The 24,681-nt window shown below is 40.9% G+C and overlaps 1 protein-coding gene across 1 annotated transcript in view; it reads right to left on the bottom strand.

The window, feature by feature from the left end:
* The window catches only part of THSD7B (thrombospondin type 1 domain containing 7B), a 310,428-nt gene that overhangs the window by 133,744 nt on the left and 152,003 nt on the right, over window positions 1–24,681 (bottom strand). The window contains exons 9-11 of the mRNA XM_071562679.1: window positions 6,947–7,138; window positions 3,289–3,523; window positions 1,433–1,548 (exon numbers count right to left, since the gene is read on the bottom strand). Of these exons, the coding sequence (XP_071418780.1) occupies window positions 1,433–1,548; window positions 3,289–3,523; window positions 6,947–7,138 (543 nt within the window). The remainder of the gene's footprint in view (window positions 1–1,432; window positions 1,549–3,288; window positions 3,524–6,946; window positions 7,139–24,681) is intronic.

Below are 24,681 nucleotides of genomic sequence, written 5' to 3' on the forward strand. Positions count from 1 at the left end.
TGCAGCAGACAGTTGTCACCTTTAAGTATGTGAAATGGCAGAGAATCAATAACTTACAACAACCTCCCTGTCCCTGCCTCCCCAACAGGTGCTTGGATTCAATGGCACTTCTTTGGTGAATTATGTTGTCTGTCCATCTGTTGCTGCCCTCAGTTCATTGCTGTCTACTCTTCTGAGGCAGGAGATAATCTTTCACCAGAAGATAGATGGTTGTCTGATGACATTTAAATGCAGGGGAAATGTCAACTTTTTTATTGTTAGATAGTAAAATTGGATGTATTTTCTCAGATAAACTACAAACAGTTCAACTGGTAAAGTTCTGTGTAAAGCTGATTTAGTGATTACATGTTTGTCTAAGTTGGTACACAATTAATTTTAAATCTGCCAGGCAATACCTGTTCCTTCTTGATTTGCTTAGTAATTCACCATCTGTATATTGCTTTCATTAAATACAACTTTTTTATAAAAAATATAACACCCCTCACAACTCATGTATGTATAGTGGCTTTGAAACTTCATTATCGTGCTGAGGTTTTAATTGTGCAGTGCAAATTAAAAAAAAAAAATCTTGCATGCAGCCATATCAATAACAGATTTAGCAAAAAGCAAACTCCCCCATCTAAGAAGTTTTAATTTAGAATTATATTAAAATGATAACACTGCCAAGGAGGTTAAATAATTAAGTTCCTCTCATTTTAATTGTAGACTATTATTTAATAAACAAAGTAATTTACCAGGTAATTTATTCAACTGCTTCATAGGCAGCTCATTTAAACTCTAAAAATAAATTGCTAATTAAAACAGGACTCACTGTTTTAGAAAGCAACTCATTTTCCTGTAAAATCTAACAAAGACAGTGCTACAGCATCCACTGAGAATCTTTGAAGGGCAAGGCAACTACCAACAATAATGAAACATTCTGATAACTGAGAAGACTCATCTGAACAATAAATGAAACACAAAATTTGTCACAAAACCCAACACTAGATCATTATAAAGAAACCTTGCTGAACACTTCTTGTCCTAAGCAACCAGATCAAAGAAATGTATGGCCCTTGACAAAGCACAAAGCACAGGAGTTACTTGCACGACCTTGTACGCACACCTGGGTTGATCAAGAGAAAAACACTTCCTACAATGAAGCAATTCCAGGTATAGTTATACAACACTGGGGTCTTGGAGTTCTGACTTTGAAGGCAGAAACCCAGAAGGAATTTATTCCAGGAGAGAGAATTTACATCTCCAAATCCCTTCATGAGGATCCCACCTGCCCAAAAACATCAGCGTCAACTCAAAAGTCCAAACTCCTCAAGTCCAAAATTCACACACGTGAACACCTTAAAATTCTTAGAGTGATGCAAACTACAACTATCATAAATTTCTAGGCCAATTCTCTAATTTTCCCCCAAATTTTGACTTCTTAAAGGCTTACCAGGCTGACAGTCCGTTGGGCAGCGAGTCCACTCACTGAAAGGTGTAACAAGACAGTCCTTCTTGCAGGGGAGGAGACACGGGCGCACGGTCTCAGGTCGGGTGGACTCTGGACATCTATTGATCCAAACCAAACACAGAATGTAGTAAAAAAATTAAAAATATGAAGAAAGATCTTCTTAAGACTTTCACAGGGCTGTGACCATACTGCCATGCCAAAGGTATCACTCCTGGTCACGGCACATCTCATTTATTCTTCTCCTTTGCGCTCACATAGCCCAGCTGAATTTAACACATTTCAAGGATTAAAAAAAAAAGAATAATAAGTGTTTTAAAATTGTGGAGCTCAGCTTGATGACTACAGGCTAAAGGTAGCTCTGTCTATGACACCAAAAATACAGAGCCCACTGGAGCAAAACAGATGTATTTATTAACAAAGAAAGTGAGTAGTTAAATTTATGAAGTAGTCCTGTTTTAGCACAACATGCTGTAAGGACTGAGGTGATATTCCTCCACTTTCAACCCCTAAGAAACACAAAAATAGCTTCAAGTAATCTTTGACTGAGGCCTTGATAGTTATTTTAGAAGTTGTACAACACAGTACAGTAAGAAGACCTCTGTGATTTTCGTCATTTGTTTACAAATCCTAAACAAAAACGTGTCACAGATATTCTAATAAAAGTTTCAGACACAGTTAATGTGTAAAAACTCAGAGTGTAATAAGAACAATATCCTGGGATCATGCAGATCTTGCATATCAAGTGGGTGAACAAGAAGGGAATTACTCTTTTTATTTTTTATTAATTTCTATTTAAAAAAAAACTCAAAAAATCTTTATTAACACATGCAACCCAAAATGAGGCCATTTGAATGAGGAATATTCCAATAATCCCTACGAGAATTGAAAAAAACCATTAAAATCATGATTCTGCTGCTTAAGCATTTACTTACCCCTTCAGTTCCATTTCCTCTTACACCATCCCAAAAGTGGAGGAGGCAAACAACTATTTTAGACATTAACAGCTCAATAAACAATATGGTAAATTAGCTAAAGTTCGAGCATATCAATGGATTCAAAATATAAATGAATATTAGGTTTCTTTCCTTTTACTTAATTAATCTCATTAACCTCAAGAATTTTAATTAACTTTACTGAAATCAACAGTCTGCTTATATGAACAGGATTGTTTTCAGAGCTACAATAAGAAATGAAACTCAGTTGTAAGTCTCTAGACTCATTAATGGTGCAAAAATAATTAGCAACGTCTTGATTTTTCGATATTAGGGGAAACATCTGTGCTACTTATTTTCCTCATTTAGTAAAGCAAAGCCAAATTCAGGATATTTGTACTGCAGAATACATAATTTCATCGTGTTGCTACCACATTATAGAAGCTATAGAAACCAAATGAACAAATAAATCACACATATGGTTCTGCCTTATTGGGGTGTAAATATAATGCAAAATCTATTTACCTTTGCTGTTTTATTGGAGCACTGCTAATAATGTATTGATGAACGTTATATTCAGAAATACTTTACATTTTCCTCACACCTGTCCTTCAGGAAAAATATTTGCAGAAAGCTGTAAATTAGAACAACAGAGGAGCTACAGGAAAAAATCTCCAGCACCAAAAGCATGTATTTTGCTGGGATTTACATGGAAAGCTGGAAAGGGCTACCTATTTGGGTTTGTTACATCTTAGGACCCCTTTCATGGTACTGATGGAGCAGCACTTGGAGAATTAGTCCTGAAATGATATTATTTTCAATGCTGAAGATTCCATACACGAGCTGAAAACACCTTTACATGACATGCATTGTATAAATAATCACTAATAACTCTTCTGTTAATACCTTTTAGGTGTGACCTGGCCAGAGCTGCTCTTCATGCAGAAGACTTTCCTTGTCTGTATTCCCACCCCACAGGTGGCTTCTCTGCTCCAGGCCACGGTCGCGTTGAGCGCAGTCACCAGCACGTCTTCGGAGCAGGAGCTCCAGGGAGATGTTTCCCAGAAAAAATGCACACAAGGATGCTCATTGCAGGCCCGGTGTTCCTGCAGGGCTCGGGCAGGGGGACAGGCTTTTCCACCTGGAAAGGGTCAAGAGAACACCATATTTTATGCTATGGCATGTGGCAAAAGGAAGACATGGGAGAATAGGAAAAAAAATGTCAGGTTTGCAAAATATCTTCTCCTTTTGTCCCATTAAATAAATAAATAAATAAAGCTTAAAGAAAGCTGTTGACCTTTATGGCTGCAATAACAACTGCCTAAAATATTGTTTCCCCATTAAACTAGCCTTGCATAAAATTGTATTCCAATGCATAATGGAAACAGAAACAGGCAAAGAATATTTCTGTGTTACCTTACTGATAACTCCTACACACAGCCAAGCTAATTCCATTTAAATGCCAGTATCACTCAGCAAACATGCAATTAGGTTTAAAGACAAATTAAGCATTATTTTTATGTTCATTCTCCTTGCTAATTTCCCAAGGAGGAACATCTCCATCTCATATTTGGACTCCATTCACGCGTTGCCTTAAAGATTTGAGCTGTAGAGAAGCTGAACCACAATGACAGAGGAACGCATCAAACAACTTCCACATCTGAAAATCAAGGAGAGGAAACTTGAAAGACAGATTTGGAGTACGAAGCATTTACTTTTCTGAAGCACCATCCCTCAAACTCGTGTCCAAAGATTTTGTTAAGCTGCTGCCCTTTGTCAGCAACTGGTGATAAATCCACAAAGTACACAAGTTTGAACGGCCTCCCCAGAAGCTCTAATGCTCCAGCCAGCAGCCTGAATTTATCCCATAAAAGCAGCAGATGTTTGTAGCTCAAAAGCCATGGAGTAATGCAGTGAAATTTTACAGTAAGCATTGCCATTTTTGGAAGAAAGAAGTAAAAATTACTAAAATCAAAACCATCCTCTTTCAGGAGGGAAAATCTGGCAATTTGGGACATTGCCAAAGTGCTGCAGGTTTTGAAAGAACTGAAGAGTTGGGGCCAGATACCAGGAGGTTCCGAGCACCTTTACACCCTGCTAAAATCAACAGAAGATGAAGGTATATTGCTTCTCATAGGGATGCCTTGCAGGACTGACCCTCTGAAAATAAGGTATGACCCCAAATGGCCACAATGAATAGCAGTGAGAAAAGAAAGAGAGAGAAATCACTTGACGTGCTGATCTGGATAATCATGTTACATTACCATTTGTCTTTTCACAAAAGTGGGATGTTCCACACAGTGTTCAGTCTCAGAGATGTTAAGTATGATGACAGAGTAGAAAAATACCCCAGGTGACATTTCCTGAAGATTTTGACTTGGCAGGAAAAATGTAGGCCAGTTATTGTTCCTGTGTGTTTGAGCACAAGTTTAAAAAAAATGCAGCAAGCAAATGGCAAAATACCCAGTGCATTAGGAAAAAAAAAATCAAAAGAAAATATCTAACTTAAATTTTGAACTTCCCAGGGACAAAATAAGGTGTCTATCTTTTTTCAAAATCACCCCTGTTAAGGAAGCTGTTCTGAACAAGGTGAGTAATAACGAGGCAGTTTTAACCAACCTGGCAGTCTGGCTGCAATGATGCAAACAGGAGACACTGTTCATAAAGAGAACAAGAACCTGGCCACTTTCTGCAGTTCATCGATGGCTTTTGCACAAGGAAAGCAGGACAAGACACCTCTGCCTGGCCATTCCAGAAGCCATATCCAGGCTTTTTATGGACATGATGTCTATCAGTTCCTCCAATTCACTTTACACCTGCTGGGAATGCCTGTTCCACAGTCTCCTCTTGCACCAACTTTCAGAAGTTTGCTGCGTAAAGAATTATATTTTAAAACCTGGTTTAAACCAAGCCACTCTAATGTCATCAACAGCTTCCTGGTTACCATCTTCTGGGAGCTGGTGAAGAGCTTGGAGAAAATGTCCCAAGGGTTTGAACCCAAGATGGTGTCCAGAAGTGCTCAGACAGCAGAGCCACAGCTAAAACTGCCTCCATTGCCAGAGGACAAATGAAATGGCCCTTGCAAAGGTACCACAGCTCTGCAGAGGTGGTGGCCCAGCTGTGAGCTGGGTGTGAAAGAGGTAGAGGAAGCAGGTAACTTAACATTGCCTCGGTATTGCAGTGATGATGGTATTAAACCCACTTTCACTCTCCAAAATTTCAATCACTGTCTGTACACAGATGTGTGACTGCACAGCAAACCATTACACCCATTGCTAAAGATGCACAGAAAAACTTGGGGTGTTTGATTTTAATAGTTAATTATTCCTTCCTGAGAAATCTAAAGCATTCATTTAAAAGTAGGCTCCTTTTAGTTTAGTGTCTTTCAGGTTGAGATGACTGTGCTTCTGTACTTCCAGAATTCACTTTGTCACAATTTCACGTTCATAATTCCATGTTTATCTGTTACTTGCATTTCATTACTTCCATGGAAAATATAAAGCCAACTTTATTTTTCATTTTAATTACTCTCTAGCTCATAGACTGTTTCAGTAGTAGTTATCATCATTCACCAAACAATTATTTGCATCATGAAAGGCCACAATTTTCTTCACAAGTGCTTATAAGAATGTTTACGTGAATACAGACCTTTCACATTAGTAAGGGTTTGCAAGATCAAGTCATTACATTGTCCAAGAAAGAGTGGGTGGCTTTATTGACAATTTACAAAACAGCACTTAAGAGAGCTTGTCCCAGACTAGATTTGCACGTGAAAGTGTTTTTTTGCTGCATTAACTGCACATAGTTCTGGCAATAGCAGGTATTTTGTGTCAACAAGGCTTTAGTCTGTTAGACCTCTTCACATTTTATGAATTTTTATGGACTTGATTCAAGACCTTTCAAACCCAGTGTGATAAACCAAGACAAATTAATTACCATATGTGCAACTGTAGCTGGAAGACTAAACTTCTAACAGAAAACAGTTTGTGTAAATAGCTGTATCAGTGAGGCTGATATGCAAAAATCCAGACACGTGATGTGTCCATGAAGATCCAGAGGAAATCACATCTATTCATCAAGAGCTATTTACTTGGTACATCAGAAAAACATGGAGCTCAACACATTCTAGGTCTGCATAAATAAAATAAAATAAAGAGGCCCTTTTCCACTTCCTCACTTTTCACAGCTCACTGTTCTTACATCACTAGTACTGTGTTCCTAGATGAAGACAGGATGAGTCTGTGCCACGCAGCGATTTTATTGGTAGAGGATGCAGCTCTTCTGAAGCAAATCCACACCCAGACTGGCCCTCAACAGGCAGCAATTGAGAGGCTGAGGTAAATAATTTTGAACTGTGACAGAACTTCTCTAAGTGACACATTAACTCCAGCCCAGAAAGATCTCATTGTTGCCAGGTACGATACACGGACAAGCAATAACTATTATTCTTGTTGCTGCAGGACTAAGATTAGCTCTGATCTGAACACAGTTTGGCTGCACAATGCAAGTTAATTCATTAGAGGAACAACAAACAGTGATTAATCCAAAAATGTTTACCACTCACCCTCGGCTGGAAGGGCCAAGATGGACTTACTCCTGCTCTGAGTGCCCTCTGCATTTTTACTGGAGCACGAGTGGGAACACGAGGACCACGAGGACCACTCGCTGGTAACACAGTCCATGGCACAAGGGACCTCACAAGCCACAACTTCTGGGTGGGGCAGCTCCGAGCAGAAGTGATGTGGCACTTCTTCACCTGGAGCAAACAGAACAAGGCAGATATGGAAGGAGGCACAGCTTGGTTCAACACCCACAGTCTGCATCAAACAGACTAACTTTATGCCAAACACCCGCCTGGTCTCAGAGGAATATGCTACAAAAGAGAATGTGGTCATGCTTCAGGCTTGAAAGTGTAATACTTCAACAGCTAACTTAAATATTTATTCAGAAAAGCAAAGAACAAAAAAAAATGTGTTTCAAGGTCAGTGTGTGTGACATCTTGGCTGCAGTCCACTTTATGAAGGAGGCAAGCAAAAGGAATGAGATACTTCACAGATTCACAGAATTCAGTCAACAGAAAGCTGTAATATCAACTCTCAACAGAGCTAATGATGATTGCCCCATATTTTCTAGCAATCTCTACCTACAGAACCTATTTTCCACAATATAAATCATGCATGTCCCCAAATAAGTCAGATTTCTTTTTCCTGTAGCCCGAGAAGTATCTGACAGATGTTTTGGTCCTTTCCCCGCAACCTCACCAGAATGAACTACTCTTACTTCTGACTCTTGCTTCTCACCCAAAAACTAAGAGATCCAAAACTATAAATCAGTTGGACCACCTGCATTGCAGGGAGAAATACTTTCTTGGTGAGATGAACCGAGGGACCTGGACCAAAGCACATCTCCTGATGAGAAGCATCTTTCCAAAAGCCCTTTCAACAAGAAGGTAGGACACTGGAGACTGGTGGGGAAAAACCTCCCAACCAAAACAACCACTAGCAGAACAAGCAGCAAAAGAAAGCCCATGAGGGATGTCATGTGGAATATAACACAGAGAACTATTGTTTCGAAAAAGGAAAATAAAATACACTTTTGCATTTTTAAATAATAAGTAGAAATTCCCCATAAAATTTAATAATTACTTAGAATTTACAAGGACACTGTAATTCACAAAAATTCATAAAATGTAATTCTTTTAGAACTCAATTACACCTTATATCTTAGAAATATGTTTTAGGCAATGAACAGTCATGACTGACTTTGTTTCACTTTTCTATTGCTTAGTACTTCTGGATCCTCATGAATTTTCAGCTATATATATCTGGAATTTCTGGAAGCTCAACTCTATCTGTTTATAACCAACAAGGTCACACCGAACGTTACCTCCTCTTTTGCCCTCATAATAGTTACAAAGCTCTCCTTTGAGGCTTCTTTAATTATGAGCCAAGGAAAAAACCATAACAACTATTCAAGCTCAATTATATGTAAGAAAAAAAAATTAAATTTATAAAGGCAATAACTGGCTCTTTCACCTCATACTCTACAGGAGAGGGCTCTGTAACAAGGCGGCCCGGGATGCAATTATAACTGGGAGGGTAGAAAACTGTGCTGCTTTTGCAAGGCCCCACACATCCAAGTGAGTAAATAAGAGAGGCAGGCTGTGAGCACATAAAGCTGTCAGCAGCATGGCGGTATTATCTGCAGTTGCATCCCTAAATGAAGACAGGCTCATCGCCCTCGAGGCACAAATAAAACTTTTCAAGCGTATTATGAGAAGGAATGGCAGATCCAGCAGGCAATCAGACTGCAAGATATGGTTAAAAATACTTTATTTTTATACTCCCTTCCCTCTGTACACACCTCTGCTCACCAGGAAAGGCTCAGCATGCCCAGCTTTTGCACCCCCCATCCCTCGGTGCTGCGACTGGCACTCCTGCAAACCAAGCTCAATCCGTCACTCCCCCTGACTAGCCCAGATCAGCACTGCTGCTGTGGGTGCTCACGTAACACTGAGAACTATCTTCAGAGAAAGACAATGTAAAACCACCAAATAAACCTGCAAGCCTCATTCCAGCTGTCTTCCCGAGCCACTTTAGTGTCAAAATCCCTGCTAACATTTTGACAGCTTGTCTGTACGGCAGCAGATAACAGAGGGCAGGAGTGATTGTAGCAGTCAACGGTACAGTAGCATCAAGAGATTATATGCTTTGGTGGAGTGGGTGAAACATCTGTCCTCCTCTCCCATCACTGACACTGCAGGGAAGCACATGGACAGCCAGCAACAGGCTTCAGAACCAGAAGGAATGGAAAGGGACACTGGCCCTGCAAGCAGAGCCCCCACCCCTCCATCTGTACCACAGGTTATCTCTGGTACATCAGGACTCTGTGGAAAGAGAGCACCATGAAGTTCACCTGATTCTGAATGTAGCTCCATTTTCCACCAATCAGACTGTGCTACAGGTGGAGAACCTACTTGTTCAAAGCCAGGAGAGCAGTGGAAAGCACTTACTTAACCTGACTTTACAAAGCTCAAGCGACTCCATTCAAAAGACAGGTCCCCTTTGGGGTGGCCTCCTTCACCCAGGAGCTCAGGTGCCACATACTTTGGAGCAACCACCCTGAGGGGAAAGGAAGCAAAGGAGCAAAACACACTTTCACCTTCTTTCCTCCATGATTTCCTTTCACACTGGATTTACTGTAGGTGACAGCAACACTGCAAACAGAGGCTGCCAATTCCCAGTTCCTGGGCACAGAAGGGAAGTTCTGCATTTGGATATAAAGAGTTTACCACCAGGTGCATGGAGGTACAATTCAACACTCACTTTGATTTACTTTATAGCTGTATTTGCTGTGTTCAGGTTTAATTATTGCCTTCTATTACTGCAGAAGGGGAATGCTCTTCTGCACCAGCCTCCTGGCTGAGGATTCTCAGAAAACTCCTGTATACTACAAAGGGAGCCAATAACCTTTCATTTTCCAGGAAAAAATACTAGTACAGGAAAAAGCTGAAGTGTGCTTTATACATTGTCACAGATTTACAGGGAATATGAAACTCTCCAGAGCTCCCAAAGTGTCTACCCAGGGCCTTGAAGGTGTAAATTTTGTTTCAGAAATGCTGAATAATCTTTCCAGATATTTCTATAATCTTTGCACACACAAGTCTGTTCTAAGGGCTGGATGGGATCCACCCAAGTGTACTGAGGGAGCTGGCTGGAGGGCTCACTGAGGCACTCTCCATCATTTACCAGAAGTCCTGGATATCTGGGAAAGTCCCAGGTGACTGGAGGTTGGCAAATGTGACACTCAGCTACAAGAATGTCTGGAATGAGGATCCAGGGAACTTCAAACCTGCAGCCTGACCTTGGTACTAGAGCAAGTCATGGAGCAGATCACCTTGAGTGCCATCCCATGGCATGACAGGACAAATAGGGGATCATTCCCAACCAGAGTGGTTTTACGGAAGGCAGGTCCTGCTTGACCAAACTGACCTTATTCGATGACAAGGTGACCAACTTAGTGGATGGGGGGAAGGCTGTGGATGTGTCTAACTGGACTTTAGCAAAGCCTTTGACACCACACCCCACCACATTCTCCTGGAGAAACCGGCTGCTCATGGCTCGGATGGATGCACTGGGCACTGGGCTGGACATCCAAGCCCAGAGATGGTGGGGAACTGAGTTACATCCAGCTGAGGGCCAGACACCAGTGGTGTCTCCCAGGGCTCAGTACTGGGATCAATTCTGTTTAATATCTTTATGGATGACCCAGACAAAGGGATTGAGTGCAACCCCAGCAAGTTCGACACCAACTTGAGTTGGAGTGTTGATCTGCTGGATGGTAGGAAGGCTCTGCAGAAGGATCTGGACAGGCTGGATGGAGTGGCTGGAAGATGCCTGATGGAAAAGGAGCTGGGGATGTTGGTCAACAGCTGGCTGAGAACAGGAACATAACTGCACACCATCACCCGTGAGGCACAGCTCACACAACCCAACCTCTGAACTGCCTGAAATGTAAGAATTGACACAGCATCCTCAGCATTCCAGGAGCCAAAGCCATCCCTCTCACACGCTCTTTATTTCATGCCTTAAGCACAGATTGCTCTCAGCCTTGCTGAATGCCTGCTTTCCTAAAAAGCTATAGTTAAAAAAGATGTTACACTTTTCTATTCAAAGTGTTTTACTGCAAGCATCCTGACCAGCTCTAATGGCATTTTTTTAAACTGATTGCCCTTTACTTGAATAGTTTAGTGATAATAAAGCTAAATATCCAAGATATACTCATCAGATAGTATTTTATAGGAAAGATTTAATCCCTTTTATTCCAAGTTAGGATGTAATAATTACAAAAGAGAAGACAAGCATGGCATTTTTGTAAACATATTTGCTAACAAAGGTGCTCATTACATCCAGTCCCTCATTTGACAAGGTACCAGAGAAGCTACCTGGAAAAGTACCATACTGAGTGGAATGTTTAATTCACCTAAAAGCAAACTAAGTTCTTCCCAAGAAGGGAAACAAAACAGGGAATGACCTAAAACACCTAGTGAACTAAAGAGGGTTTTTTTGCAGCAACTCAATTTTTTTCTCATTGCCTTTACCATTCCAGAAGGAGAGTACACTTCCGTGGGCCTGAATAACCTGCTCTGGGGTGAGGAAAGTTTCATATGGAATCAGTCCAGTATTAAACTGCATCTATTTTACACACTGACTTGCAGCTCTGGTGCATTACTCTCACTCTTCCCAGTGACCTGTTGTGCCCATCTCCTGTGGCACAGTTCTAATTACTCCTGCCAAAGACACCCCTCCTCTGGCTCTGAAGAAAGGGAATGTCACTGGGCAGGATGCCACTAAGACAGCAAAAATACAAATCCCATCAGGCAGTAGGAATCGAAATATCAGCTCAATGATAAACCAAGTATTCTCCTTTTGTCATTCAATACTATATCATGCTCATTTTTGAGAAGGAAAAATTGCAAAGTTACTCTGAATATTTCAGGTCTGCACACATGTGGAATCTCAAGTGACTTCCGTGACTGGAGAAGGCTCAAGGCAAAGGAATTGCATTTCAGACTGTTCTGCCTCGCCATGTAGAAGTTCAGAATATTTATTTTTTGCACAAGACTGCTGCAGAAATGCTGCATATTTAATGACAATTACCAGTTTGCCATCAATATTTCTCCTTGTAGCATTTCAAATTATTCAGTGGAAATAATGAAGCTGTCATCTAAAATACTATACGTATCGTAAAATTTTATGTCCCACTTAAATCTCAGAAAAGAATGACAATAAACTTTGATTAAATACTTGCCTGTAACAGAGTAAGATGTCAACAGGCAGCAGTAAATCCAGAGGAATTCCTATTGACTGTATGCCAGCTTGCTAAGAGCAAGTGCACTCAGAGAGCTGTGTGTGCTGGCAGCATCCCGGCCCAGGCATCTCATCAGCTACCGAAAATAGTGCATTTAAATGCAATAAAAATCAAATTACAATGGGAGAAATTTCTTATAACCATCTTGAATGTCTTCATCTCACTACAACACCATAGATTTTTTCCCCATGCTGCACAATCAGCTTTAGAGATCTTAGAGCATTCAAGGTGCCGTGTTCAGTCGCCTCCAGCAGATGAACCTCACTGAAATCCCAGGGTCCTGGTTGATTTTTCTGAATGCCAGTGAACAGGTAAGAACGTGGGAGAGGAGCAGTGTCAGTTTGTCAAGGAGAGCAGTGGCATATGGAATAAAGTTAATTGCAGTGGTCCATCACTATTACCAGAACCCCGTGGAGGGGAAGGGGAATGCAAAAGCAATGAAGATAAATGGAGGTCAAGAGCATGAAAGGTGAAGCTGGGAAATAGAATGAGCCATTCACAACAGACAGGAGGAAACAAACACAAATAACACCAGGACATTCTCAGGGAACAAAAGAAAACAAGAATGGATGAGACAATCATTAAGGCTTTGAGTCAAAGGAGTTGGTTAAAACACAAGTATGAGAAACAACGTGTTAGATTAAGGAACACATCTTTAATTGCATAATGCACAGTGAAGAAAAAGGAAATAAGAACTCAGGAGTGTAAGGAAACAGGAAAGTTAACCAAAAAAAGCATAAAAAGGAACAGAGGGAATGAGAGTAGATACAGAAAAGAAATGTATGTCTGGAAATATGTTCCAAAATCCTCATAAAATCAGAAGTCTTGCCCAAATCCCTGCACCCCCGTCATGATCCTGTCCCCTACTATGTCCAAGGAATCATTACAGATGGCATGAGAAAAAGATGAGTATGGAAAAATAGCAGTATTTGGTTTTCTTTCCCAGATATCCTCCACACCAATTTGAACTGTTTGCCCAGAGTTGTTTTCTCTCTTTAGGTAAAGGCACACATGAAAACTGATTTGTGACTCCAAGGAAGCTCCAAGAAGGCCCAGCACAGGAGAGGCACGTCAGGGAGCAGCTGCCAGGCCTGCAGAGAAGGTCCCAGAGCACCCTTGGGGGTGTTACACACACAAGGTTACAAACACCAACACACCTGCACGGGGTTCCCTAAACAGAGATCCACTCTGTTGGGTTTCTTCTCCCACGTGGAAAGACAAGTTGTCATTTAAAGGAATTTGCTGCACATTCACCTGCTGAGCTCAGGCACAGAAGCAGAGTTAGTTCTACCTTGTGGCTGCTTGCACAGCCCCTCCTGAATTAAAGAGAAATTGCTCACGTGGCAGCTGAAAGTAAACGTGGGTTCACTGAATCCCCAGAGACAAGCAGGGAAAGTCAGGCTGCTGCTCCTAATAATTAACACAGTGCAGCAATCTGGAAACATAAAGTGTAAGAACTTAACAGAATCCACATTAGTGTGCTGGGGTTTCTTAGCTCTCTCTCTTCACACGTTCTTCCTTTTTTTGCCATTATCCCTCCTCCTTGTAAATGAGGGAATCTACACAGGTGGGTTGATCAGGACTGATTGCAATTAAGATTTATTGTTGAAATTGCTGCTATGGTATAATTGAAACAGGTGTCCCTCTATCTCCTTCCCTGTATTGCTTTGTTCCAAATGCTAATCAACACAAAATACTGCAAAAAGAAATTACACACGTAAGTCAAATGTATTAAAATATTATAAAATATACATACATTTTCAAATCTCTAAGAAAAAAGTATTAGTGGACTTGTTTATTCCAATAATGTACAGAGTCCTCTTCATATTATAATCTTTGCAGTGGGGTAGAATAATTTTAGTGGGAGAATTCAGGCATTTTAGTTTAGAAGAAAGAGGGTGGCATTTTATTTCCAATGCATCACAACCATAACTTTCCAAACATTTTATTTTTGGTGCCATCTTCACTCTCAAAACTCAAAAGAAAAATTATAAGGGGTTTATTACAAAGGGCAAACTCATTGTGTTCTCACACACTAAGTGACCCAAAAAAGAAAAGCTGCTTGTTCACACATGGAAAAGTGCAATGCTTTTACACCTACTGGTTTGATTAGTCTGATTTTTCTTCAGATTATGCTACTCAGTAATGATACATCTTCCTGCCTTGCTCACAGCCATCAAAGCCTATAAGTGACTGCTATCCAAGCCATATTCCCAAAATAAGTTGGCAATTTGACATCCATTGGGAATAGCAGAGTCTTTTTTTCTCTTCTAGCCACAGAAACCACCCCAGAAGTGAGTTTGTATGAACATGGGACACTGCAAAATTGTAAACAACAGTGTAGCAAATGAGGTTGATCTAAGTTGGCAAAAGTCTTGTTTTCAGATACAGTAAATGTTAATGATAATAAATAATCGCAAATACCATCTGGTCTCTTTAAAAAACATCTTTCGCCAAGTCTGCAATTGAATCTCTACAAAAAGAGGATCAATGCAAAAGAAAATGAAAACAGTAAATTAAAATTAGATTTATGCCAACTACTTAAAACTAAGAGCTCATTTAGAAGCAGTTAACACAAAAATGTGTTCTGGTTCAGCTGCAGAGTCTGGCCTAATCCCATAAAGCAAAACTCTGAGAGCTCCCACAGTCCATCAGGAAATGTTCAGGATTTGCAGGACCAAATTCTAGGCTATTTTTTATTTTTATTATTACTACCATCTTTTCCAATTTTGTCTCTAATTGATCCACAAATCTCAGAACAGAGCTTTTAAAAATTGCAATAAAGAAGAAAATACACCCAGTATCACAGATGAGCATCAGTCAAGGGTCCAGATGAATGTCTGAGATCTGTTCTTTACCAAAACAACACAACAGCAAACCATGACCTTCAGTTATTGAGGAAAACTTCCCAGTGTACACACAGGGCCAGCCAAGTATCACCTGTGCATCCCAAGTGCCTAAGACATTTCTCAGCTGGCTTCAGTTACTTCTGGCTAATGTACCCTGACCTCTGCTTGAACCATTTTTACATAATAAAGCTGTGAATTTTAGACAGAGTGTTTAATTTCCACTGTATTTTGCATAGATCATTTAGTACTTAAAATGGGGATAAATCAAATGGAGGAAACACAATATTAACAATATTTTCTGTGTGCTTCCACTTTGCCCATGAAGTGGAACTTTAATTACATCATTAATAATGATGCCTGCATTTCCAGTCAGTAGTGCATCATTCCTCTAGTGCCATTTAAACTGCATTTGGTCTCCAAACTGCTCCACCCTCTGGAGCTGGTTCACTGATTATATTGGAGCAGCAGCCTCATCCTGCTTCCAACTCAGCTACAACAGCATCATCCAAAGAATTTAAAGGCAGGAATCCCTTATGATGACCTACAATGGTTTATTTAGAAAAGTTTCCTGTTATTTTCTGTGTCCAGAAAGTTTATATAGATTTAAAGATGTCAGTTGTCTTGGGAAGAAAAAAACCCAAAAGAATAAGAAAAACACCTCTAAAACTCTATCAGTGTTTTGCTCAACTATTTTTTAGAGTCCAAATTGTCTGAAAGTGATTTTTAAAAAAATCTGAAATACTACATCTGTGACTACACTTTTTGCTGGGGAAAAAAAGTGTAATTTCCTTATTTGTTCTGAAGTAGGGAAAAAAAAAGGAAAAAAAAGTATGAACCCCAAAGGACCTGAAGAGATACCAACTAGTCATTTCCTAACAGGTTTTCCAGCTCCTGTTGGAGAGGCACAATTTTAACTTTGCTACTAGATTAAAGAAAAACACAGAATCAGTAAATGAAATCAAATGAAAGCACCTCAGCCCCTTTTTAACCACCCCGAAGTGTCGAGGCTGTCAGGAGACATTTGGCCACACTTCTCACATATAAAAACGGAAAGACAAAAAACAGAGAATGGCTGGATGAAATTTGGTTTTCTGCCACTAAATTTCTTTGTGTGAAAAAAGCAATAACCTCTCCACAACTTGGAAAATATTTCTGTTCTGATTATTCAGCTATTAAAATAGGAAAGTGTCATTTTATGACAATTGCTTTCGGCAGGAGATATTTTACACTTATATTTGCAAGGAAGAGGAACATAAGGAAGAACAATATTAAAACCTTCAGCGTTAATCTGTATTTTCAAAGCTAAGCACATTTTGACAAACTTTCTAATAGACACTGTTCAAAATTCATAACATATATGAGCATGATTACATTACTCTAATTTATTTTTTCTCCTCTCATGCGCAGCAATAAAATTTTACCTTTGAACTTACATTTATTACAACTTTTACTCTATGGAGGACATACAGGCACAGAAATATAATAAAGCTCTGCTAATTCCATACATTATTGAAATCATAACAGTGCAAATGGTATCTTACTGTCTTCATGCATACTTAAAATTTCAATTCAAAACCCATTTCATTAAAAGGTCTGGTTAACCAACAGTATATGCTTTTTATAAATTTGAAAATTAATGTAGCTGAATTATATTTTATATATTCAGATAAAAAAGTATGCAATACTAGTGTTTGTTTAGGTGTTGCAAGCAAAAACCTGATAGATGCTAAATAATTAAGTGCTCCATCCATCAGACTCCTCTATGCACTATAAAAAGGAAGAGAAGGGAAATGCTAGAAAATAATATTTGTTCACCCACAGGCTGCTGTAAATTGGGTTTAATACCAGCAGTACAAACCCCATTGACTTCCCCAAACTGGGAAGTGTCCGGCTATGCAGGGTCACTTCCAACTTAAGGAAAGCACAGAGGGGTGAAAGCCCAGAAGGAATTTAGACTGGGATGATCAGGGGTCACAGGTAAAGCAAATGACACCTGGCCAAGGCAAACAGCAGGACTGACACACAGGAGAAATTCTGGGTATCTCATCACTTGGTGGATAGTAACTGGTACAGCAATACAAGTCAGAAGGGGAGCAGCTCAAGTAATCCAGTACATGACCAAGTGCAAAAGTTGACTCAAACTGCAAGTGCAACATTGGCACAAGCTCCTCTGTCCTGCAAAGGTCACTCCACGTATTAGCTCTGGCTGCACTGATGAGCAGCTGAGATAACAGCAGCTCACACACCCCCAGAGTCACTGGGAACAGGGACACAGGGATGACTTTGTGCACACCATGTCCTCATCACATTTCTGGTAATTGTTCAGTCACAGATAAGGCACGAAGAGGGAAAAGCCGCAGAACAGATTCCTCTGAAAACATTAACCACCTTTACATTTGGCACCGAGGCATCAAAAATGATAGCTATTATTATTGCTGTAATTACATGGCTGGGACTCAGAGGAATTGCATTTTGCTTCCCTGGAAACACGGCCATGTGTCTGACAGCCCCTAAACCCACAGGAGCAGATCTCCCCACCACAGACAGTTTGCAGAACTGAACACCTGCAGACACACTGCCAGGAATGGTCCAAAGGGCTCCCAAATCCATGAGGTCCATCACCCTCATCCTTCTGAAGGCAGAATATGCCAGTTTAAATGCCACAGACATTGACAGGATCGTACCAGGAGAGTTCTGAAAACTCCCCAGCCAGGACTGCTCCCAGCCCTGGACTTGGGCTTCTCTAATCCCAAATATCCAAGGGGCACCAACATTGGGTCAGTCTGTGCCCACCACATCTCTGTCCCTACACAGGCCACCACTGAGGACTAAGCCTGAGACTTCCACACCTAAACCCTTGCCATGCAAAATCTGTCTGTGAGTCAGCAGTGGACACATCCAGCCTCCTGAGCCAAGTCCAAGGGAGAAATGCAAGGGAATAAAGACACTGAGCCAGTTAAATCGTGCCAGACCAGACTGAAGAAACATGTGAGGGCCATATTTTAAATCCAGCACACAGATGTAATGAAGTTGCCTAGACAGATTTCCCAGAATTAGCAGGACTCCATGCATGATACTAAGCTCTCAAGCTTTGACCAAATTTAGGCTACTGAGCTATTCTGTGCCACAGCAAGCCCAGACGGGCCAAGTCAAACCTCCTCTTTGCATGAAATCCCACTAACAAGCAGCAAAGCAGGCAGCAGTTTACCACAGCAAATTGTGGTGTTGTGTCTCTCCTACATGAAGGTGAACGGAATCCAATATCGGCTATCTCTGCTATAGAGCCAAAATTTAACAAAATCCTTCAGAAATCTTGTCTCGACCACATTTGGATTAGAGAGGGACACTCACTTGTTAAAAAGTAAGGAGCAAGGTTTTTCTTGGAAATCAGATAAGCAGAACAAGATTTTTACCTGCTTTCAAGCAGTGCGTTGGAATATATTCCACCACAGACTTTAAAGTCACCTCACTGGCAACATAACCTCCCAACATATTGAAAGCCAGCAGGAAGTGTTGAATTAATACATATATGCTAACAAGCACTCCTACAGCCATGAATGTTTAATCCAGTTTTTCACAAGCTGACACTGTACCCCACGGCTGCTCTGTGGTTTTGAAGCCCTGAGACAAGGGAAGGACTAGAGGGTGTAGAGCAGGGAACCACAGAAGAGCAGTCAGAGGGGAAAAGTCTCTGCAGAAAGCCTGGAGCAGAACACTATCACAGCAAGGGAGGCAAGGCAGAGATGTGAACATCTGGAGTGGGATGGAGGAGGGAGAGAAGGGAGGAAAAGTCAGCCTCGGCCTTCAGTAGTTGTGGGGCTACATTTGGGTGATGTGTAGGACACTTCCCAGCAATATATCAGATGTTTCCACACATGCTGTGTGTACAGAGATACAAACAGAAGGAGCTCTCAGAGATAGTGCAATACTGGCTGACTGCACAGGGTAACTTATTGCACACCAACCAACCGCTAGAAAAAAGGAACTTTACACATCTTTGGGGTCTTACCGATACATCTTCATGTTCTGGACCGTGACAAATGATTGGATAACAACTCTTACTCCCCTTGTCATCATCCATCTTCTTAGGAGGCTTATTTCTTCAAATCCTGATGATGAACCTCTGTAGTCACTTATCGGAGCAGTGAAAATTTATTGCCTTTGCTAGAAAATGAAATTCTCCTCCAGGAGAACTGCAATGGACATAAAAGGGCAAATTTCCACCCTGGAGTATATGGATGCATTTTCTTTCTCTTTAGTGGAAACTATATACATTTATCCAATGTCAGGATTTGGACCAAAGGGTATCTCCTGTGTTAATAAGAATGGCTAATTTCCAATTAAATAAGCTTACAGATCATAGAGATGCCCTAATGAGAAGAAAAAAGAGGCCCCATACTAATCCTGCTTTCACTGCACATATTTAACAGGGCTGCCAAAGCAAAGTCTCCAAAATACTTACTAATTACATTGGATTGCCTCCAGCCACTGTCACTGCCAGGCAATGGGCAAAGTTTGCAACAAACCAGACCACTAAGAGTTCAAAGATGCTATTATTATTTTGGGAAATCCTTGAAGAGGTCAAAAGACAAGAGGATTGTGGAACAAAGTACTGCAGGGCAGATTTGGACAGAATATAGTCTGTGGACTTCATGAACAGCTGTAGAAAAATGTTTTGGCACAGCTGAGAGCAGCTCCCAAACTGGTAAGCTGCAAAAGTGCTGATTTGCACTAACTCCATGGCACTCACGTGGGAATTACAGTTACAGAACCTGTAGTACAGACTGGAGAGTTAAAACAAAAGGGGCAGAAGTCTATAAACTGAGCTGAAAGAATCCATACATGTCTTTGGTTCTGTGTGTTCAGTGGCAAGGTCTGGTAGTCCAAGAGTGGTTGTTCCCAACACAGGGAGAGCCCAAACACCAAAGTGTGACTGAAAGACCTGACAGTGCATCAGTGAAGAGAATCAGGTTCCTAGTTTTGTCCAGCCAATAAGGAGCACTAGCAAATCTGTGTAAGTGGCATGTGTGACCCTCACCACAGTGTCAGGAACATCCTTTCCAGCCTTCCCACCAGGTTTCATTTAGCCATTAATTAGCTGAGCCAAGAACCTCCATTGCAGCTTCATAGTGCAAGAAGGGCTGGAAGAACTGCAGGTGCCCAGAGTGACACCATAAATATTGATCACAGTGCTCCTTCAACTTCATCAGCCACAAAGCACACAATGGTCCTCAAGGGAGAGGAAAAGGCAGATCTAATTTTAATCACCCTGCCGTATTACAATGCAAACCTCGTAGAATATTATTTTAATTACTGCTCCTTGCTCATGCCAACTGAAAAAAAAAAAAAAAGGAGGTTTTTCTGTACAGACCCAAAACTCTGAGCTTGCAGGAAGGTACATCTACACTATGTGCAACAACACCCAAGTGAGTTCTCCAATCAGCAAGACCATTTTTTGAGCCCAGCACCTCACCCCGGGCTCACCAGAAACACAGGTCATTAACCAGCAAACCTTGGTGCTACCACAGCTGTTTCTGAGCTACAAACTGGTCTCTGGCAGTGATGGGGCCCTGAAGACTGAGAGGCTTATTCAGACTCGTCTATTGTGGTGGGCTGACCCTGGCTGGGCACCAGGTGCCCACCAAAGCCCCCTCTCACTGCCCTTCTCAGCCCTGCTGGAGGAGAAAATATAACTAAAGGCTCATGAGAGAGATAAGGGCAGGGAGAGATCACTCAGCTGTTACAGTCACGGGCAAAACACACTCGACTCAGGGAGATTAGTTTAATTTATTACTAGGATAATGAGAAATAAAATCAGATCTTAAAGCACCTTCCCATCCCTCCCTTCTTCCTGGGCTTAACTTCAGTCCCGATTTTCTCTCCCAGAAGCCACCCCTGTAGCCCCCCTGCTATCAAACCCTTGCCACACAAACCCAATATACCTGCACAGTACAGTACATAAATCCTAAACCACTTAACCTTCAAAAATATATGTCTGGGAATACTGCCAGTGAATATTTGAAAGGGATTACAGTAAATGTATTAGTTGTCACTGAAAATTAAAATATGGATTTCAATTGAAACCTGTATAAAGAGGGACTTTTCCCCCCAAAATCCGTTAGTTAGCAGCCATGCTGAACGGAGGGGAATTGTACAGTCAGCTCAGACCATGCAGGGCAAGCTGATGTATTTTAAAAGCTTCACTTTTATCTACTGAAATAAAATATTTTACATTTTTATTTTTCTACTTTAATCAGAATATAACCTCATTAAATGACAGTGTGTGAAAAGAAATATAAACTAGAAAGAAAATATAAAAAAAATCTGAATAAATTAATGTTTATTGCTTTTAGACTTTGATATTCTGGTCTTTACTACTTAAATGCAGTTTAAATGTATTACTTGCCACGGCCTTTACGTTAAACCCAGTAAGTCTGCAGTTTGTGATAAAATTCCTTATCTCTCTCTTTCTGAACCTACGCAGAGATCCAAGGTTAATTTGCAGATAATATTACTTCATGAAATAATTATCTTAGTCTCTGGTACTTAAAACAGCTAAATTCAAGGAAGACAGTTTAAAAAAATGAAGCTGTTCAGGCTGCAGGATGGAGGCTGCTCCCACCAACACACATCCCCAAGCTGGCAGTGCCCTCAGTGGGAGGCACAGCCTGGATCCCCCAGGCTGGAGCAGCCACTCGCAGGAATTCAGGGCAGGGATGCTCCACGTTGATGCCCATGAAGGAAGGGGAGACACCCCCAGGCACCTTCACTCTCCAAGCCCCCAAAGGCCAATGGCAAGGCAGCCTGCCAGCCCCTTCACAACCCCAGCACTTGCTGAAAAATGGCCCTCTTGAGCCATTCTTCCTCATTCTGCTAATTTTTGCAAGCATCCTCCTATTAAACTATACAAATACATTAATTTAGTAAACATCCCATTAACCAGGTCAGCGTGCAGTATTCACAACTTATTACAGAGCAGCACCAAATCAGTCACACAAGCAATTATGCAATTGTAGAGCAGACAACTCACTTCAATCTTAATATGGGGCTGGGGATGTATATGCCAATGTTCATTCATATGACTCATTCATTTCCAAGCATTGTATTCCATTTGTTTCACCCTCACTCACACACCACTCAGGTCTTTTGATCTCTAAGCTTTGGGAGCTGTCAGAAAATATGAGCTCAATGCTCCACCCTTCACATCAGGGATTTTTTTAATGAATTTAGGGGTATTTCTAAGCTCCTTTTGCCTGGGGGCAGTCAGAGAAGCTGGGCTAGATATTTAAAACTGAGACCTAAATAAGTATTTAAAAAAAAAAAAGGCAACAAGCATTAAAGAATTGAAGATCATTCCAGAACTATTTAAAATAGGTGGTTGTAGAGAAGAGAAATCAGAGCTAAGATTCTGGGATGCTATAGTTACAACGGGGGAAAAATGAGTGCCTACTAAAATCCCAGCTTTATTTGAAGACATACATTTATTGAAGCATCTTGGGAAAACAGGATGCCATATAATATTAACAAACAAGAATATGTTCTGTCAACCACATGCAGTACCACAGACATTTGAAGACCTAAATAAATAATGTATTAGAAACCTATGCTAGGCTGAATTAATGCAGACTCCTATGACATAAAGGAACAGCAGCAGTGGAATTATTTTCCTGGGATTTAAGTCGTATATAACATTAAAAGTAAAGGCCTTGAAATACTTATTGATAGGCAAGAAACTGCTGTCTTTAGATCTATGCATGCTCAGGGAGCACTCTGCCCAACTTACAGTCTCAGAGAGTTTCCAAGAGAGTTACCAAATCACTCGGCTTTATTTGTAAACACCATGAAATAGAACAAAACACCCTCTTGGCTCTGGTCTCCTTTGACACAGCACTAAGTGCACAACAAACAGTGCTGACTTGGTATTAAACTTGGGAAATCTCCTCAAACGGGAGCAGGGGATGATGGGAATTTTGCATCTGGTCAGAAAAAGTAGAATTGGAACTTGCAGGATCATCTTGGTTTCTACAAGACCCAACTGCCCCTGCTGTGGGAATGGTCTAGTGGACCTGACACCACTTGGAAGTGACTTTGTCCCTCCAGCAAAGCATCCTGGGCTCAGCCAGTCCCAGCACACCCCCTGCTCACTTGCTATGGCAGATAAATATTCTCCTTTCTTCCAAAAAGTCACTTTTCAAACTACAGCAGTCTCTCACTGGATGCAGTACCTGAATCCCCATGGACACTCCAGCCACAGGACCAAGCCAGGATAGGTTTTCCCTCCTCAGCACTATGAAAGGAAAAAAGTACCACTGTTTACACGCAGAGCTGCGGCCCCAGAGCACGGGGGGGTGTTGGCTCATCCTTCTCCTCCTTTCTCTTTCTGGGCTTGGTAATTACCAGGACAACGTGAGGATTCATTAGTAGCAACATCATCAGGCAACTGATGGCAAAATATAGACCACAGTTCTCAGAAAGGGACTGAGCAAATTCCTGCCTACAGTCCACGCCTCCATAGGAGTTTCTAAATAATGGAAGGATACACTAAAATTATACAGTATGGGGAGACCAGGTTTCAAATTGCAAAATGCATCCCAACAATCCATGACAATTCTGTTTCTAAAGAAACTCCACCTCATACATATTTTTTGTTCACAAACCTTATTCTGACATTAGCAAGCTGCCTAAAGATACAAACTGAACAAGCTGTTTATTTGGAAAGGAACCATGAAACATCTTACCCTGTTACTTATTTAACTCTCCTAAACAAAGGCAGTACCTAATTTGAGGCAATTACAGCCATGTTTCATACAGACAGAAAGAAAAACACCACACAATGGAATTTTAAATTGTTCTCAATCTCCTCATAGAGCTAATCTTTCTCGATTCACTAATTCACATTCACTCCAGCACTTCACAAAAGCTTCCATTTATTAAATACCACATTCAATTCGTAGATAAACAATTCGATAATGTAATCTACACTTAAAATAACAGCTCAGCTTCAAAGTTCGTGAGGGAATTAGGAGTCTGCCCTTTTTGTGGCTGTTTTTAGCATCATTTCTTGTCACAACTTCAGAGCTCAAGTGCTGTAATCAAGGTCCACTGGACCTGTCTCTGCACAAGGCAGGACCTGTGTGAGGACTGAATGCTGTCCCACAGGATTCAGTGAATTCAGCAGGAAATCTGCCAAGTGGAGGATGTTAAAGAGCATTCATGGCTGTTTTCCCTGCCCTGCAATTTCTCTACTGTTTTATCACATGCTCTTCTCTTTCCACTACGACCACCTGACTAATCACAAATTGCTGCCTAATGAAGAGTGCTGGCATTACAATACTTAATTAGAATTAAGAGGAAGATTTACTTTAAAATCCTGACAGACCAATATGCTCCAGAGCCAATCTCAGTAGTGCAGAACTACCCCAAAATTTCCACGTCCCAAATTCTTAATTAAAAGTTTGTCAAAACTTCTTATTTTGCGGGTGAAGCCTTCCCCTCCAGAATCCATTAACCTCCAAATAAGTCACTCAATTGTTTTTAAATCAGCTCTACTTCATAAATAACTTGATAAAAAGCAAAAGTA

The sequence above is a fragment of the Pithys albifrons genome, chromosome 8, assembly GCF_047495875.1.
Source record: "Pithys albifrons albifrons isolate INPA30051 chromosome 8, PitAlb_v1, whole genome shotgun sequence".
Lineage (NCBI taxonomy): Eukaryota > Metazoa > Chordata > Aves > Passeriformes > Thamnophilidae > Pithys > Pithys albifrons.